At 42.3% G+C, this 20,036-nt stretch overlaps 1 protein-coding gene across 8 annotated transcripts in view; it reads right to left on the reverse strand.

Annotated features, from left to right (window-relative positions):
• The window catches only part of UBR3 (ubiquitin protein ligase E3 component n-recognin 3), a 329,771-nt gene that overhangs the window by 166,775 nt on the left and 142,960 nt on the right, over positions 1-20,036 (reverse strand). For all 8 annotated transcript variants that reach the window (XM_068245563.1, XM_068245562.1, XM_068245559.1 and 5 more), the window contains exons 14-19: positions 17,396-17,524; positions 17,253-17,305; positions 14,326-14,459; positions 12,845-12,932; positions 10,377-10,516; positions 3,823-3,919 (exon numbers count right to left, since the gene is read on the reverse strand). In XM_068245563.1, the coding sequence (XP_068101664.1) occupies positions 3,823-3,919; positions 10,377-10,516; positions 12,845-12,932; positions 14,326-14,459; positions 17,253-17,305; positions 17,396-17,524 (641 nt within the window). The remainder of the gene's footprint in view (positions 1-3,822; positions 3,920-10,376; positions 10,517-12,844; positions 12,933-14,325; positions 14,460-17,252; positions 17,306-17,395; positions 17,525-20,036) is intronic.

Genomic DNA, 20,036 nt, shown 5'->3' on the forward strand with positions numbered 1-20,036 from the left:
CCCAAACCTGTCACTTTGGTTGTGAATGGTCTAGCATGTGTACGAGGTTTAACGTCAGTACTAGTAATAAAGCCAGATAAATGTATCATGTTGACAGAAAAATCACTAAAACAATTGTAAGAACTCCTCAGAATCAAAAAACTTTTGCATAGCTGTGAACGGAATAAAAGATTATGCCAGTGATTACTTCTAAACTTCCCTGAGCAGTTTGCATACAAAAGCAGAAAAAAGCAGCGGAGCACAGCAAATTCAGCTGGCCTCAGCTATTCGGAGAGGTCTGGATTTCCACGTGGAAAAATCTTTCCTTGAGGAAAGGACAAGGTTACTTTAAGCCTCTTTCCAGCAGGACTTCAGGGAACTGCAGCATCCAATTAGCAAATAAATTGCTCTGGAATAAAGGTTAAGCAATATTTGCTCACGCTGGAAGGCAATGCATCATTCATTCTGACGGCTCATTCCAAAAACACTGCGAGACGAATGGAAATGAAGCCCCGAATGTCAGCTAAATTGCTGGAATACATTTAATGCCTCCAACTAATGCCCTTTTCTGATATTTGGGAAAAAAATAATTAGCATGAGAAAAGCCAGTGTTATGCTTATCTGTTTATAAAGCAAAAAAGGCAACAAAGGTAATCTGCAAGTTCATATATATTTGGGATGAAGCACTTAAAGGACACCTGAAATGAGAGGGATATGGATGCTACCATATTTATTTCCTTTTAAACAATGCTAATTACCTGGCTTAATCCATTTGTCCGATCCAAGTCAAAGCTTGCATACAATTAGCATATTTGCATTAGTTCTGAATTATTAGTGTCTCATTGACCATCTACAGTGAGGATGGGGAGGAGTCCGGACACCTTTCTGTCCACTAAAATTGCATAGTTTTCTCTGCAGAAGCCAGCCAGGTAATTTTAATACATGAACTGCAAAATGTATAGACAAGTGATGTGCAGAACATTGTGCATTGCTAATTAACTCAAATTTACAATCATTTGCATTAAAATAGCATGAAACTCAAAACTACATCTCTGCTCCAAAACATTAAACACAAGCATAGAACTTAGTAGGAAGTAAAAAAAAAAAAAAAGTCTGGTATGAAGTCCTGGGAAGGCTACTGAAGATAACAGTGCCCAAGAACAAATAATCAGATTGTCCTGCGATTAAAGCAGGCCATACACTGGCTCGATTCCCGGCCGTTTCGACAGCAGATTCGATCCTGGGATCGAATCTGCTGCCAATCGTTCGCGGTAAATGCAGCCGCCGATCCGATTTCCTCCCGAAATCGGATCGGTCCGTCAATCGCGCCGTGCGGGAAATTACCCTCGATCGCCCGCGGGTATAGTGCGCGTCGCTAGCGGCGGCCGATCCGATCAAGTATACATTACCTGAGGCTGGCTCCCGGGCGTCTTCTCCGTGCTGCACGGCTCTGTTCCGGCTCCATCCATCCCGGCGCTTCCTGGGTCACTGCCGTGACCAGGAAGTTCAAATAGAGGGCGCTCTATTTGAACTTCCTGGTCACGGAGTAACACAGGAAGCGCCGTAATGGAGCCGGAACAGAGCCGTGCAATGCGGAGAAGATGCCCGGGAGCCAGCCTCAGGTAATGTATACAGGGGGGGGGGGGGAGATACGCGGCAGGAGCAGCTCAGCAGATGGTGAATCGGTTTCAGGCTGAAATCGATTCACAATCTGTTTGCAGTAAAGGCAGCTATACGATCCCTCTCTGATCAGATTCGATCAGATAGGGATCTGTCAGCTGGTCGATCTAATGGCACATCGACCAGTGTATGGCCACCTTTAGTATTTGTAGAGCAATCAACAGAGAGTATGTTCACTGCATCTCCCTTGGATGAAGAGAAAACTTTTCTAGTTTGTTTACACAACAAATACAGCTTATCACAATCTGATAAGTTTTGTCCAGGCAAGGGAAATCTTACCAATTAGCTTCTGAATTTAGTGGGAGGTTAGTTATTAACCCTTTCAGTTACTTGAAAACCAGTTATAGATAATGTTTTAGATCAAAATTGTACCTTAAAACGACAGGGTACAAAAGTTTTATAAGTACCTGAGACTTCCTCCAGCCCCCTCCATGCCGATCGCTCCCTTGCTGCCGTCCTCTGCCTCCGGGATTGTCCAGTAGGTGCCCCATTAGATTCACTAGTTGGGGTCAGTCGTCATAGGTGCAGTCCTCCCGTGCACGCTCCCTTGGCTAGGTGTGTACTGCGCAGGTGCACAACACTCCCGTTAACGGGAGTGTGGTAGCCGGGCCGCACATGCACAGTATGCCCTGACTGTTGTATCTAACCGGACATCTTCCAGACAATCCAGGAGAACAGCGAAGAACAGCGGCAAGGGAGGATCAGCATGGAGGGGGCTGGAGGAAGCCCCAGGTATGTATAAGTCCTCGTTCACATCATGACACGCATACGTGCGCATTTGGAAGCGCGTATGATGTGCACCAATCAAGAACGGCAGAAGGCATTTACAGCCCTTCTAAAGTTCATATCATAGGCGCTGCGCTACTTTTATACCCTGTCGTCTCAGATACACTTATTAAGGAAAAAAAAAACACACAACAAATGCTTCACGGATTTACTCCAGCTTTCTCAGGTCAGTCAATCAGAACCAATAAAATGAGGCAATCCAGAATGAGCATCTTTTACTAGAAATAAACGAACACCTCATTGAATGCCAATAGGATCATAGAAGCTCTGAGACCTTAGCTACATAAGGGTCCATATGCAAATCACTGTCTGCTAGGTGATATTTTCACACCTCGTCAATAAAATGCCTTTTAAACCCCCAACAAGCAAGAAAATACTCAGAATACTACTGAGAGTACTTTTTCTACTACATTTGGTACTTATTCCATTGTGAAGCGCTGAAAAATTATTTTAAAGAGAAGATGCAAAATGATCACCTTGAAGAAAACAGAGGAGAAGACGTGAATTGCATATGGGCCAAGGAGTCATAAACTGCTGTAAAGAAGCTTATGGAACTCATGGTTCCAACAAGCAGTTTGCACCCCACGCATGCTTCCAACGTGTGTCCTGCATAGGGGGCTAGAGAGGAGACCTAGGAACAATGGAAGAAGGGGTGGGGTAACTATTAGCAGGTCAAACCGTTCTCCCTTTTTGTGGTGTTAAAGGGAACCTAAACTGAGAAGGATATGGATTTTTCCTTTTAGAATAATACCAGTTGCCTGACTCTCCTGCTGATCCTGTGTCTCTAATACTTTTAGCCACAGCCCCTGAAAAGACATGCAGATCAGGTGCTCTGACTGTAGTCAAACTGGATTAGCTGCATGCCTGTTTCAGGTGTGTGATTCGGCTACAGAGATCAGCAGGACTGCAGTGCCAAGCGAATGGTATTGTTCAAAAGGAAACATTCATATCCCTCTCAGTTTAGGTTCCCATTAAGCAAATGTTAGAGGTTGGCTTATCCCAACTATGGTAACCAGCTGCTATTACAAATAGGTGTTCTTTTGCTTAAAAGACATCTCCAGATGAGTCTGCTTTTACACTCTCCTATCATAATATACATCCTAATGTAAAGACAGAGAAGCATTAAAAATAGGCGACACTGTTCTTTGCAGATATGTGCAATAGATAGCTCTGCCTCTGATAGATCTAGACACAGGTATTGTTGTAGGAAACTGAACTGGGGATGTTTTTTATGGCAATACTGTATACTGCCCCATTCCTCTCTAGCTAGCTTTAAGCCTGACTGAGAAGACTGAAGTATACATATAAACAGAACAATGTAAATAAATCCTGCATATCAGATAGGATGCAAGCCGGCTAAGTCTATCATATACTCACAAGGCAGTGTATCGATCCATAGCAGATTGGACATCTCTACGGTAAACTGTGCGTAGGATCACCATGACAGGGTCAAACTCCTGGTCCCAGACTTCACCTTTAAAAGAAGAAGAGAGCAAATCTGGTAAACAGAGCAATTAGCCTCTACTTAACACCATTTGTCCAGGGCTCCACGCAGGCTAACATGTTGCAACAGTTTGCTTAAAGGGTACGCAAAACTGCAAAGAACAAGTAGTTATTTTCATTTATCTTCTGATCTTCATGATCTTCTGACTTTAGTACACACACTGTTCTAGCTCTAGTACGAAGCTTTAAGCTAGTAGAACAGTGATAAGGCCGAAGGTTCATGGCTGTATCTTGTTTAGACCTATATTTTGGCTCTTTTCATTATATGCATTACATCATATACATTAAAAATGGGAGACAGAACTAATGCTCAATATTATAAGAGTGAGAAACAGAAAAATTAAATAGCCGGCACTACAATATTGAGCATTTGACTATATTGAAATATTGATTTATGCAGGAACCAAGACTCCCCTCGGTCTATAAAGCCAAGCATGCTCTATGTGAAAGCAAACAGTTGTATAGGATCAAAGTTTCATTATGAAGTAGAAAACAAAAATCACCTGGCACTGACATTGACATTCATAAGTAGAGCACTTTTTTTCATAATTATGTCCATAAACATTCCTTTTGACAATAGCACATGAACACACAGATAGACATACCGCTTCAAGGCTGCGTCACAGTGAAACAGCCATCAGGCTGGCTGCTGTGCCCCGCACCCACTACTGACTTGCCACATCCACCTGCTATGTCTATTTGTAGGTTATGGGCTACTGTTAAAAGGAATTTTTATGGACTTACAACCGTATACTGTTTTTCAACCACACAATGGAACTAAGGCTTAAAAGTTCACATTATTATTATTATTTTTAATTATAAAGCGCCAACATATTCCGTAGCACTGTACAATGTGCAAAACATACAACAATGGGGAGCACAGATACATGAGCAGTTTAACATACTGTCCAATCAGGACAACCAGTGATACAAGTACTGATACATACAAATGATGTGTAGTTTGAATAACATCGCCAATACTGATAGCTCTTCATTTGATAAATTGCACAGAAGCAGGGAAAAAAGGGGGGAAGCAGTCCCTGCCCTTGCGATCTTACAATCAAGTGGGTAGTGGGGTTGAGACACTAGGGGAGTAGACAGAAGGGTTGGCAGATGAGGAAGTGAGCATTAAATTCTAAATATAGCAAATTATAAAAGCTTGTCTGAAAAGGTATTGAGGGTACGTTTGTAAATTTCCAGGCCTGGAGCATAATGGATAGGTTGTGGTAGAGAGTTCCAAAGGAGAAGTGACACTCGTGAGAAATCCTGGATGCGAGAATAAGAGGAGGTGATCAAGCTTGACAACAAGAGGGTCTCTTGGGGGGAGCAAAGGTTTTGAGATGGATATCTGGAGATTAATGAGGAAACGTATGGCGGGGATAGCCTATGTAGACCATTGTATGTGTTAGGATTATGAACTGGATCCTTTTGGTGATTAGTAGCCACTGCATGCATTGGTAGAGAGGAGCAGCATCAGAGGAGCAGGAGGAGAGGTGGATGAGATAAGCAGCAGAGTTCAGTAGGGACTGGAGAGGATCCAGTCTGTTTTCTGGAAGGCCACAGAGTAGGGTATTACAGTAATCAAGATGAAGCATAATTAGAACATGTACAAGCAATTTGATAGCCTCTTGTGTAAGGGACGATTTCTGGAAATATTTTTGAGGTGGAAGTAGCAGGAGATTGTTAATGCGTTAATATGTGGTTGAAATAAGAGCTCAGAGTCCAGAGTTACCCCCAGACAGCGAGCTTTAGAATTTGAGGTTATTTGAGTATTTTCAACATTAACTGTAACTATAGGTGGGGAGCAGAGAGAGATGGAGGAAATATCACAATTTCTGTTTTGTTCATGTTAAGTTTGAGAAAACAAGAGGATATGAATGAGCTTAAATATGCTGAAATTCACTTGAGCTTTAATATGCTGAAATATCTGTAAAATACATTTAATAAAGTTCTACGGTTATAAAAAGAAAACAGACAAAACAAATTCCACAGTTATTAAATAGAACCTGGATTCAGTAATAACCCCTCATTTCTAACATAAGGTACCATTATCAGCTTTTACTATAAAATACAAAAGGCTGCGATCGTGCAGGGGTGTGAAATCACATGTGCGATCGGGGCTAAACCAAAGGTCAAGTGAATGCAAATTGAAAATAGTGGATTTTGTGCTACAATGCCTTAGAAGCGGTGCTGTCTGAAAAGAGAAACATGTGGTCATGTCCTGAAGGCAAATGTTTCTGAGTAATGGACTTCAGTGCTGTCTTAACCCTTCAGTTTACCAACCCACTGTAATGACATTTCAATAGGAAGGAAAGGCGATGCCGATACAGGAAAAAACAATGTATACATAAGAATGCAAATGACTATTACACTCCATTGACTCACTGCAAATAAGAATTGGAAAAAAGAAGGCATAGTTTCTACTACTGAGCCACATTCTCCACAATTCTCAGGAAAACTGTAGACAAAGGGAAAAAAAATCTTCCCCTGAGATAAATAGATAGAGAACTGAAGCAACAGCAATCTAAGGAGAGACGTATAAATTAAAAGTATATATCTGCTCATCAGTTCCAAGCCACTGAGGTAGTGTTTAGTTTTCATGCAGTGCTCAATGAGTCGTTTTTTATGAATCATGGGAAACTAGGAATTTTCAGACTACATAATAGCGCAGCTTGGAAGAAAAAGCGCAAGTGAGAACATGCAAAGAGTTTTAGCTCCACCAAGTGGTAGATGCGGGAAGAGCAGTTTTCGTTGCGTTTTCAAAGCATATAGCACTAGCTTGGAACTGTAGCTTTAAGGTAAAAAAGCGTCAGGGAGCCGCATTCCGCCTGCGGGCCTTAGTTTGAGGACCACTGTCCTAGCGCAACCCACTCAGCCACGGCAACTGGATACAATAAGCAATGTCATTTTTCGTGTACAGAAAGAAGCTAAGAGAAACGTCCGTTAGGGTGTGTACATTTAGTATAGATGCTATTGAGTCTGGCGCGAAAAGCAGGTATTAATGTCCATAATTTGCATACATGTTTGTAAGCAGTCTGTAAGTTGGGTGCAGGGTGAGCTGAATGACTGCTCTCCCTGCTGCTGCTAAACTACCCGGCGGCGTTAAATACTATTTCCCCTCCGAGTAGTTCCAAGTCGGAGGGAGGTGTAATTCGGGGTCCGGCCATCTCCGGAGCCCCGAATTACTCTCTCTCTCTCTGCGCAGCATAACATTGCTGCTATGGGGAGCCTGGTTTCGGCGCCCGGCGGGGAGCACCAAAACCACTTGCTTCGCATAATTATATTTTACCTATATTATACCATTAATCACATATTGTTTCTGCCAAACTTATCTCTAACCCTCCAACTCCTCCTACAACTAACATAAGCTCTTCTACTCCCGCTACACCAAACACTTACACCTCCTACTACCACTACACCTAATATTAACCTTCCTACTCCCGCTAAACCTCACATTAGCCTGCCTACTCCTGCTACACCTAACACTAACCCCTCCTACTACTACCTATACACCTAACACTAGGGCCCGTTTCCATTACATGCGGTGCGATGCGGCTACATAGCCGCATCGCACCGCAGGTGTCCTGAAACCAATGCACGGCAATGTTTCCATTGCGTGCGGAGCAGAGCAATCTGAGAATCTGCAGCATGCTGCAAATTCTCACACAGCCGCATCTGCCCACCTTACACTTCTGCATCTACTGATGCAGAAGTGACGCGAACTATCCCAAGCGCCGTGCTAGCGAGACACAGCGTGTCGCCAGCAGGCTGTTTACACGTGACTGTCTGTCAGCGCCGCTCCCCCGCCTCCTCTGTATCGGCGCTACCCGCCCGTGTCCCTTCCCTCCCGAAACTTACCTCGGGAGGGGGAAGCCTCTGGATCCTAATCAGGCTTTCCCCATCCTTCTCAGCAGTCCCATTCCAGCGCTGGCACCCCCTGTAGAAACAGGCACCACAATACTGATGTGTGTGCGCCTCCCCCAGGCACAGTAGGAAATAGCAGAGTCCGAGCAGGTCCGCTCTACTGTGCAGGTGCAAACCGCCTGCGCAGTAAAGCTGATCTGAACAGGCTTGGCTATTTCTGCCAGAGCGGAAAACACCTACTGTGCATATGCGGACCAAGCGGGGGAATGTGAAGTGCGTCTGCGCGATCTGCCAACAAGCCCTTTTCCAAGTCTATCACTCTCAATATTAAAGGAAACTTGAGATCACAAGATTATATATATATACATATATATATACACATGTATATATATATATATATATATATATATATATATATATATATATATATATATATAGCGCCTCATGGATCCCTTGCTGTCTTCCCAGGCCACATGGGATCCTCCACCAGGCTGCCCAGTAATTCAGCCAGTCAGGGGGAACTGCACATGCACGGCTTGGCCATAGGTGACCTATCACGCTCCCATTGTCGGGAGGAGTGCTACTGCCCAGGCACAGAACATACTCGGCGTTGCCCAGGTATGTAGTTGGTTGTCTTGGCTCCTCCCACTTTTTCTAACCCTAACACACAATTACTCAATGACCTAGTTTGTGAGCTTTGTGGTCTTTGTCATCAATGATTTGCATTGAAATGGCACAAATCTGATTGGCTGTGGCTCCACCCCCTTTTCTGAGTTTGATTCCCAGTCACCCAATGACCAACTATAGTAGGTTTGAGGCTTGTGCCATTAACAGCTCAAGAATGGCAGCAATTAAAGGATACTGCAGCCGAAAGGCTGCAGAGAGATAAAACCTGCATTGTGTAGGTAAAGAAAAGGACATACTCACCGCTCCCCTCGCTCCCTGCCGTCGGGTCCCGCTCGTCAGCCACAGCTCGCGGTACTGGCCGACTCTCCTGACCCCTGACCCGGACATACTGCGCCGCACATGCGCAGTATGTCCTGTAATCTTCGCTTCTGGCGTCGCATCATGACGCCAGAAATACGGACACTCCCCTGCCTCCTGCATGTGCGCTCCAGCGGTTCCACTATAAATCTAGCATGTAGCTTTATAGTGGAGCCGCTGGAGCGCACACGCAGGAGGCAGGGGAGTGTCCGTACTTCTGGCGTCATGATGCGACGCCAGAAGCGAAGATTACAGGACATACTGCGCATGTGCGGCGCAGTATGTCCGGGTCAGGGGTCAGGAGAGTCGGCCAATACCGGGAGCTGTGGCTGACGAGCGGGACCCGACGGCAGGGAGCGAGGGGAGCGGTGAGTATGTCCTTTTCTTTACCTACACAATGCAGGTTTTATCTCTCTGCAGCCTTTTGGCTGCAGTATCCTTTAAATATTCACCTTGAAATTCAATAAAGTGAATTTTGATTGGGTTTTGTAGGCTCCATCCACTTTTCTGAATATTAATCCCCGTCACTCAGTGACCAACTGTGCAAAGTTTGAGAACCCTGCCATTAAGAGTATAAGAATGGCTGCAGTGTACATTTTTCCCAGTGAAATTTGTATTTGTCTTCGCCCATTTTTTTGGTTATGGGGATAAAAAGTATCCTATATGTTATTCCAGGTAATGTACTATGTGTGTGCCAAATTTTATTCAAATCCGTTCAGCCATTGTTGCATGATTGAGTAACAAACATCCAAATTTGCATTTATAATATTAGTAGGATATACTATGTAGGATCAGGTAGACTTTAATGCTAATAAAATTGAATCAGATTATATATTCTAAACCAGTGCTTTCCAACCCTGTCCTCAAGTACCACCAACAGTCCATGTTTTGTGGAAAGGTAGTAAATCAGCTCAGCTGAGATACTAATTATCTCACTTGTGAATGTTTGTAGTTATCTGCAAAACATGGACTGTTGGTGGTACTTGAGGATAGGGTTTGGAAGCCCTGGTCTAGAATATAGCCCAGTTTTAGACGCTGTGATTGATTGTATCTTGTTTCACACAAGGATGACACCCTTGTAGAATTTTGAGCCACTGATTGCTCTGACTAGCCCTGCCTCTTTTTGCTTGCTCTAAAGCTGAACCAGTCAGTACTAGCTCAATTAGCGGAGCCTTAAGATAAGTTTTAAAGTAAATTTTCCCTCCATAATCTTCGTTTCCAGATTTCACCAGTACTTCAGAAGAGAGGTGATAATGAGTGCAGACAATCAACTTACAATTGGAGAAGCAGTGGGAACAGTTCCAGAGTATTTATTTGAAACTGGGATGAGCACACACTGTAGCTAACTTACCATCCGTACAGGCACAGTTTAATGACCTGTACTGCACACAGTGGGGATGGCATGCCTGTATTTTAGAAATAAATAAAGCAAGAATGCATGCTGAAATTCTGATCAGAAACATTTGGTTGAAACTTCATATTCACGTACAAACCAAAAAACACAAACTAATATTCAATACATCTGTACTTTTCCCCCAAAAATGAAGTGTTGGAGGTAATATAATAAAGAAAATACATACCCTTCGGTGTATACATTCCTTGCTGCATGGAGCCTCCAGGTTCAAAAACAGGAGCTTTAAAATCGGCAACCGCAGATAACACCGACTCGAAACTGCAGCTTCCAGGCATTATGCCACTTTTGGGATTTGGGCTTTCTGGAATGTAAAAAACACTTAAGGAAAGCTAATGGAGCAATTTCACTGAATGGTGGCACAGAACACACTGGTAAAATTACAGCGGAGGTAGCTATGAAACAATGAAAATTCAAACCCACAAAATATGAAGACCTCAATAAATAAATGTGTCGTTCCACAAGCAGCTACTTTATTCACACAAAAGGGGGTAAAATTTACCTGCAGAGAGCCCATGTAAAATTGACTAGGCTTTACACAATCCACATGGTGCATTACCCTAATAGGCATTACATGTGTGACTTAAGTTATATTATTTGTATAACGTGCTACATAGAGTGCATAAAACAAAGGTGACTTCCTGTCCGTTTGGACTGGACCATCTCAAAGCTGCATACATTTTGTACTAAGTCTGCATGCCAACTAGGGTTATCAACATGTCATTTGGCCATCCATGCACTGGCCAGCCACATTAACACCACTGATAAGTGAATTTCATTAATGGGGTGGGATGGAATTTTAGGCAGCAAGTGACCAATCAGTTCTAAAAAGTGGTTTGTTGGCTTCAAGATAGACACTGACATTCTGTCTGTGTCTATCTTGAAGCAATCCTGACATTTCCTCCGTTACTCTGTCTGTGTATCATTGCCCACCCCCCTCCCAGTCTTCTGACACTCCCACCCAGCTCTGCAGTAGAAATTGCATTGAGAAATATTGGCCAATCAGAGAGGAACAGAGGTGTAAGAGAGGAGCAGAGGTGTGGGACAGGAAAAAAGGAGGGAAAGAGGCTTCAGCCAATCAGGCTGTATTCATTGAGTCTGAGGGGAAAGCAAACAAGAAAGAAAAAAAAACTCAGCATGCCCTGCAACTTCCTTTGTGCAGCAGATGTACCAAATAAGAGCCAGGGAAACTGGGGAATGATGTTTTATGGAGAAGAAAAATAAGAGTGATCTTAACTTTTGGACTGCCTGGTTAGCATCCTTATTACAACTTGTTTACCAGATAAAAATAAAGAATTGATTTTTGATTTTTTTGCCCGACAGCTACTCTAAGGTTCTAGATGATTACTATATATGGAGGTTGGTTAAATTATGGAGAACCAAAACCACTAGAACTTTTTGCAAAGGCCTGAAAGGAACCATAAAGATTCTATACTGTTAAAAATACAAAGAAAATAAAGAAAAGCTATACCACTATGTTGCCATCCTAAATCAGAAGGTATTTACAAGTGTTTTATATGAACAAGTCACAACCTTCAAAAAGCACAACTTCAGAACAATACTAGGTAGTAGGAAAATCATTCTTTTATGGCTCCAAAAAGCCAGGCATACATCCAGAATTCTTGGTTCATAGCACACCTATAGTCTATTAATTTTATAGAGCCATATATTCCAAATTGCCTCCATCTGTGCAAGTTTTGACTTGATATGGTTCTATGCTAATGATTAACTTAGGGCTAGTTTCCACTTAGCTGAGGTGCATCTTGCAGGGTGCGCTCCAGCACTTGCAGCAATGCGAGCACGCATCTGAAGCTAAGCAGTGCCATTCACGGCTATAGGAATATGGGGGCATGCTGTGGGAAACCGTAGTGCACCATAGTGCAAATCGGACGGCAAGCTACAGGAGGTGTAAGCAGCGTTTCCTCGCCCAACTTGCCTAAAGGGAAATGCTGCAAATTCAGGCCAGATTTGGCCAAGTGAAAACGGGCCTTTACGGAAGATGAAAACCATTAGTGTTTTTGAAGATGGACCATAGGAGTCTCCAAAACCCCTACTATATATACAACTAGCAGTCAAGTCCTCAATGTCATCTTCATTTTTCTCTATCAGCCTGAGATATATTATATCTGCTGTTCGGCTAACTTATCTAGGTGAACCAGTTTGGAAGGAGGAAGCTTCAGAGTCCCATGACTCGCAAGCCAGTAAACTCCGGATGCAGTCCACTTGGTCAGTGCTGAACAGGGGCAGGTGGGAGTATTTGAACAACAATACTATTCAGTACACAAAAATGTAGAGGCTGAATTAGGTACTCTTAATGTACACTGAAAGCTTACTCGTTGAATTTTTCAAAGTTAACCAAAAGAAAGAGGGGTGACAGTACCCCTTTTAGATGACCCTAGTCCTACTGTATATTGAAAGGTCTCTTCTGTCTGCAGAAACTGATGTGCATAGTCTTTGGTACTCTACAGAATACTAAGACTGAGTAATGGCTCTCTGGTAGTGAAACGAATAAAATAGATAAACAAATCCTTACTCAGGTCACTGCATCAAAATATTCAGCTATGTTTTAAAGTAATGAATTCATGCAAGTGTTGTCTAGCATCTACAGCTGTTCTGCAGATAATCACAGGAAAGGATATAAGGTCAAGCAGGGAGCTGTGTGTACGGTCATTCATACATAGCTGAGCGATCATCTCTGCTCGGAGGATTTCATCATCAGTCATTCCTAGAGTGGCAGAAACAGAGGTTAAATACACACAAAATACTAAAAGGAAAAATGAACAAAATACAGATTAAGAAATTGTTCATAGAAGATACATTTTACCCATTGTTTAAATAGATCTACACTCCATTATAATTTCCAAGAACATTCAAGCAGATTTATCAAAACCAGTTAAAGAAAAAGTGGAGTAAAACTGTGGCACAAAAAAAAAAAAAAAAGATGCCCAGATGAAGAATTCTGACTCGTTACTCTAATAAATTAACCCGCTTTTTGCATTTGCTATTATTTTACTGCCATGAGGAAATGTTTCTTTGATGAACAGAAAGATAAGCTGCAGTTTGCTAAGTAAGCAAAAAGTGAAGCATTTGGATGACAGCTGAACTGATCCTCAGCAGAAGAATGCTTTATTTTCTCATATGTGCCTGAAGAAGTGCAAGGTATTGGCAGATATGTAATTTTTCATGTGTTTTTGAAAAAGACAAACCAATCAATGGGTGAACTCTAAGATACAGGTTCCTCCCCTTTCCTTTCTGAGTGTATTTAGTGGTATTTCCACTAATCATGTGATGTTTGTTTTTCTTTTTGCAATGTATCTTGTACACTGCATAAGTGGTAGGCAGAGGGTGCACCATGTAATAAAATGAGCACCTATTGCTGTCAGCACTAGGCTATGCAAGTTCCAGGAGATAGAGGTAGAAGCATCTACAAGGAAAATATCGGGGGCTATGTAGAGCTGCCGTTACACTACGGGGAGCACTTTCAGGAACAGGTGATACATACAGAAGACTGAAGCGTGGTGAGATCTATGCTTTATTCACTATAAAAGTGTTGAGTGCCACACGCACAGTTTCCTATCGGTTCTATGCAAATAGGCTATTTAGAACTGTTTGCCTAAGTACACTTTTCTTTAGGTCCTCCATTTATCAAAATTCTTTACATTTCTCTTTAGCCTCTCCTTGGTGGTGTGGACGAGCCTGACTCGTCCAGGGAAAAATAGCTAAAACGGTATGGACGAGTCAGGCTTGGCCAGCAGTTCTAAGGGAGGGTTCAAATTTTTTTTTTAGTTGAATTAAAATTTGCATGTGAAAATTTGCACACGAAAGCAATTTTTAATGCGAAATACATATGCAAAAAACTGCACGCTTTCTGCCAAAAAGCTGAAGAGTGGGTAAATTGTGGCCTGGCCGAAAGGGAAAATTAAATTACATGTATTTTTTTTTACATAATTTTGTGTTCGATACTTTTATTATACTCAAAATGTATACTATACGTAGTTTAACCCATTTTGGTAAGGCAACATTAAACCACTTTGTGCACAGAAATCCAACAGAAACTGAACGTCGAGGAGGTTTTAGTGTCAATGTCAATTTCCTGCACAACAAAAAACAAAACATACCTAAATGTAAACGAAGACTTAAGAGAATAACCAGAAAAGTGAGTGCCCCTTCAAGCATGGATCTTTCATGGTCAGCATCAAGGACAGTGTTCTGGTGCTGAGAGGCCATTGTTAAAAGGTCCACAACCTTAAACCTATTAAAAGAAGAAAACAATATGTAAGTGCTTTAATAGAAGAAAGGAAAGCAGTAAAAATAAACAATCTGTAAAATAAAGACAACGAAATCACAAACTTCCATGGTTTATATTTGGTGTCACACGGCGGTGTCTGCTCTCCTAGGTTACGAGCCTGTTGCTCATACTGAGATAATAAAGATTTAGGCTACTTTCACAACGTTGCGGAGTTGCATTATAAAGTCTTATAACGCAGCTTACCGCACTGCAATGATAATCCTATGGGACATTCACAGTGCGACGTTAGCATCTCATTGTAACGTTTAGCGTTATGGTAAGGCGTTGCTGCAGTGCGTTACCTCTAAACACACGTTGCCAGGTACAGGAAAGCATTCTTTTCATTGCCAGTATGCTTTACTGTACCTACTGTATGCAATGATAACTTAGCGTTAATACCTTTCTTTTACATTGCATTGTAATGCTACATTGTGACTTTAACGCTGCATTACCACGCAATGTCCCACTGTGAATAAGCCCTAAGAGAACTATATAGGTTAACTGACTTCCCCCTAAAATTGTCCCTAGTCTATGATGGACATATGACTGAGAGACAGTTAGTGACATGACTATAAATACTCTGTAAAATGCTGCGGAAGATGTAAGAATTCTATAAATACAGTACTAAATAATAATAATAATGACTATAAAATTAGCATAATGACAAAAGGTCGATTCATAATGGTCCTTTAAAAAGCATACTATACTAATTCCTTCTGATCTTCCATGTGCACACCAAGGATCACAGCTTTATCATTAGACAGACATGTATTTTAACCACTTAAGCTCTCAGTTGTTTTCACTTTATGCATCCTCGCCTATAACTTGATCACTACTTATCACAATGAACTGATCTATATCTTGTTTTTTCCGCCACCAATTAGGCTTTCTTTGGGGGGTACATTTTGCTAAGAGCTACCTTACTGTAAATGCATTTTGACAGTAAGAATAAGAAAAAACCGGAAACAATTCATTATTTCTCAGTTTTCGGCCATTATAGTTGTAAAATAATACATGCCTCCATAATTAAAACCCACGTATTGTAATTGCCCATTTGTCACGGTTATTTCACCGTTTAACCACCTTAGCGGTATGGACGAGCTCAGCTCGTCCATTACCGCCAGAGGGTGCCGCTCAGGCCCTGCTGGGCCGATCTTGATGAAATAAAAAGCAGCACACGCAGCCGGCACTTTGCCAGCCGCGTGTGCTGCCTGATCGCCGCCGCTCTGCGGCGATCGCCCGCGAGCAGCGGTGAAAGAGGGTCCCCCCAGCCGCCCGAGCCCTGCGCAGCCGGAACAAATAGTTCCGGCCAGCGCTAAGGGCTGGATCGGAGGCAGCTGACGTCACTCCGCTCGTCACCATGGCGATGAGGAAAGCCAAACAAGGAAGGCTGCTCATTGCAGCCTTCCTTGTTAGTTCTGCTTGCCGGAGGCGATCGGAAGAACGCCTCCGGAGCGCCCTCTAGTGGGCTTTCATGCAGCCAACTTTCAGTTGGCTGCATGAAATATTTTTTTTTTAATAAAAAAAAACCCTCCCGCAGCCGCCCTGGCGATCTCAATAGAACGCCAGGGTGGTTAAATTATGTCCCTATCACAATGTATGGCGACAATATTTTATTTGGAAATAAAAGAGCATTTTTCCCATCACTATTTACAAGCTTATAAAAAAAAAAACATATAGAAATATTTCATCTTTACATAGATATTTAAATAGTTTAAACCCTTAGGTAAATATTTATGTTTTTTGTTTTTTTTTTAAATTGTAATTTTTTTTTTATTTTTTTTTATTAAAGGGACTTTAAAATGATATGCATCTTTCCATAGTTTCTGCACTGCTCGGAGTCCCTTTAAACATTTTATGTGGATATTTTTGGGAGGGGGGGAAGTAAATAGTGTTTTATTTAGGGAAAAGTGTGTGTAATGTAATTTTTTTTTACTTTTAGATGTAGTTTTACTCTTTGGCCACAAGATGGCAACCTCGAGTTTGTTTACATGACGTCACTCTAAGCGTACAATGTACGCTTAGAGGGACATAGTCTCAGAAAAAGCGTAGCTTCCGAGAGAAGCTGTCGCTTTTTCAGCGGGGGAGAGGAATCAGTGATCGGGCACCATAGCCCGATACATTGATTCCTGGGCTACTGAATCCGCGGCCGGGAGTGCGCATGCACGCGCGCTATCGGCCGCGGGAGCGTGCCTGTCCTCGACGTTTTTATACGTCAAGGAGGACAAGGTGGTTAAGCATAATACATAACTGCTTTTCTGCCAGTCCTTTTCTCAATGAGAACATCTTGGACATCTGTGCGGCTGATACTTTGGTGAAATTCCTTCCTGCAGTGTGATGTAATGTCCATCACCATGACATTTTCTTGTTTGTAAACCTTGTTGCATTGTGGGAAATAACAGCCAACTGGCAAGCAAGCCGTATGTCCCTCTGTGTGTGTATGATCTATCTCAAAAAAAGAAAAACAACCTTTTAGCCTATCACATTGTCAGTGGGTGTGTTTATAGATAAGGACAATTGGCGCTGTCCAGGTTTTTTTTCATACCTGCCAGCAGTAAAGATGCTGACCTGCAGACCTGAGTATTAATCATTTCTTGATTTATTTTCTATTTTTTAAACTTCTTACTTTGCAAGGTCTTGATATATTTTTTCGTCCCCAATACTATCTTTTGGTTAAGTTCATCTTTAAATGATCCAAACTGCTTTGAAAGGAAATACAAATTTGAACAGGCGTATTTTATAACGGTACAATCTCACCTCTCAAAAACAGATGAAATAAAGTAATCGGGGTCCAATCTGGATGCACAGACCTATGAATTAAAACAGATGGCATATATCAGAAGGTACAGCTCAACAGCCTGAGATAGTATAATGGCCACTCATCATAGCAGGGATCTTACCTGCAGCAAATAGATATCCGGGTCAATCATAGAATTGCAGAAATGTGACTGCACATAAGTCATGGCCTGTCCTTTAATTTGTAAGCCATTTCTAACCCACATGTTGCTGTGAATCTCAGACAGGCTTGCCTGTTACAGAAAAAAATACCAACACTAAGTTTGGAAATAAACTTTTTTTTAGATCAAATTTGCTTGAAAAACAAATTCATACAAGCAGTCAAGTCAAACCAGAACTCTCACGCATCACATACAAGTATTGCATCATATCTAATACCACAGACAAAATGTACTATAGACAAACACAGGCCAAGCTGGTAACTTAATACAGACACAGTGGCCCATATGCAATTAGCATTTTCTCCTGAGTTTTCTCCTAGGTGATATTTTTAAACATGTTCATAAAATTCCTTTTAAGCCACCAGAAAGCAAGAAAACCCTCAAAATAATTTTGATAGTACTTTTTTGCCTACTTTTTGGTACTTTTTTTTTTAGATTAAAAGTGCTGGGAAGTTATTTTAAATTGAAGATGAAAAATGATCTCCTAGGAGAAAACTCAGGTGAAAAAGTGAATTGCATATGGCCCAGTATATGAAAAACCAACATCAATTAAAAAAAAAAAAAAAAAAAAAAAAAAAGAGAGAGAAACCATGATGTTGCAATAAATGTAAAAAAAAAAAAAGGATATAAATAATCTTTATTGAACAATATATAATATTCAGGATGGCAGTTGCTGAATAAGTTGGGCACAGCAAAGTAATACAATAATAAGATAACATTCAGGAGTCTGTCCATATGTTGAAACACTGTGCCATCTCTGTCCCCTGTACATCCTCTATGCCCCCTCTGTGCCTCCAGTGCCTTCCTTTGTGTCACCTCTGGTCCCCCGTGCCTACAGTGTCCCTCTCTGTCCCTCCCCTGTGTCACCTCTGTCCACCTGTGCCCTCAGTGTACCGCAGAAAATTTAATTTTATGGGTTTAACCACTTTCGGATTTCCCAGACGCATAACTACGCCCCTATTGACTTAATTAGCGGATCAGGGGCGTTTATAAACGCCCCTGCCGCTATTGTGCTGTGCGGGCGCGATCGCGCGCGTGCACGCGCGCGCTCCCGTGCGCTCCCGCCCGTGGGTGCGCGCCCCCGTGCGTGCACGTGCACGTGCACCAGCTTCATTTATTTCTGGGTGGGATTGATGAATGGGAGTAATTACTCCCATCACCAATCAGATGCCTGTAACCATGAATGAGCACTGCTATAAGCCAATAGCAGTGCTCATTCATTTGTGAGGTTTACAAACAATGTTGCCAGCACTTGAGAAGATACAGTTACCTTGTAATCACTCCTGAGAGGATTACAAGGTAACTGGATCTTCTTTTCTTGTATTCTGACTGCCACCTAGAGGATTTTATAAATATACCAGGACTGATAAATAAATATACCAGGACTATATACCCCTGATCAACCCTGATCAACCCTGATCACCCTGATCAACCCTGATCTAATCCTAGCCTCCCTTGCTTTTTTTTATAGAATATTATTTCTGCTGTATTTTTGTGGACTCTTTTTTTTCTCTCTCTCTTTTTTTTTTTTTACAATTTGCCTCTATACAATTATAGTTTATATCCTATATACATTTTCTATAAAGATGGCAAAGAGAATGTATTCTTTGCAAGAGGCGTTCGCCATTCTGGAGCGTGACAGTGACAGTGACAGTCACAGCAGCAGCGAATTTGAGGATGATTTGGAGTCCACAGATATTGATTGGCTGCCGTCCGAGTCAGAAAGCGACTCAACGGACAGCGATTCTGAGTCTGCTGGGCCATCTACAGCTCAGCCATCTAGGAGCGCGGAGCAGGCAAGGGGCATTAGTGACACTGACACTGCTTCTGAAGGAGGGTCACCTATAGCTACCTCCAGCAATGCCATCCCAAGAGGTCAGAGGGCTGCCAGGCCAAGGCAGAGCATGCCAGCAAGGGTACCACAGAGGGAACCGCTACCCTATGATCTAAGCCACCCACAATGGTCAGCATCTAATATGGAGACCCCTAACCTCCCTCCCTTCACAGCCAGGAGTGGCCTATTAGTGGACACCAGCAACATGCAGCCCATTGACTTTTTTGAACTTTTTTTGCCAGAGAGCTTCCTGCAGTATGTCTGCGATCAGAGCAATATCTATGCCCAGCAACGCATAGCAGACCATCCCACCTGTGTGTTAGCTTCCCACTGGACCCCTGCAACTACCCGTGATTTGAAAGTTTTTTTGGGATTGACTTTCGATATGGCCCTTTCTCCATTACCTGAACAGCAACTGTACTGGACAAAAAATCCAATCCTCTGCATCCCAATTTATTCGTCCAGAATGTCCAGACGCCGCTACCAAATGCTGCTAACCTTTTAGCAATAATGCAGACCACCTCCCACCTGACGACCCAGCCCATGACCGACTATTTAAATTGAGGCCCTTCATCGACCATTTAAATAGAACTTTTGCAGAAAAATACATGCCAGAGCAAAGAATAGCCATCGATGAGTCCTTAATCCCTTTCCACGGGAGGCTGGCAATCAAACAATATATACCCAACAAAAGGTCACGGTATGGGATAAAACTGTACAAGTTGTGCGAAAATGGGAGTGGCTATATCT

This window comes from Hyperolius riggenbachi, chromosome 7 (genome assembly GCF_040937935.1).
Source record: "Hyperolius riggenbachi isolate aHypRig1 chromosome 7, aHypRig1.pri, whole genome shotgun sequence".
In the NCBI taxonomy this organism is placed as follows: domain Eukaryota; kingdom Metazoa; phylum Chordata; class Amphibia; order Anura; family Hyperoliidae; genus Hyperolius; species Hyperolius riggenbachi.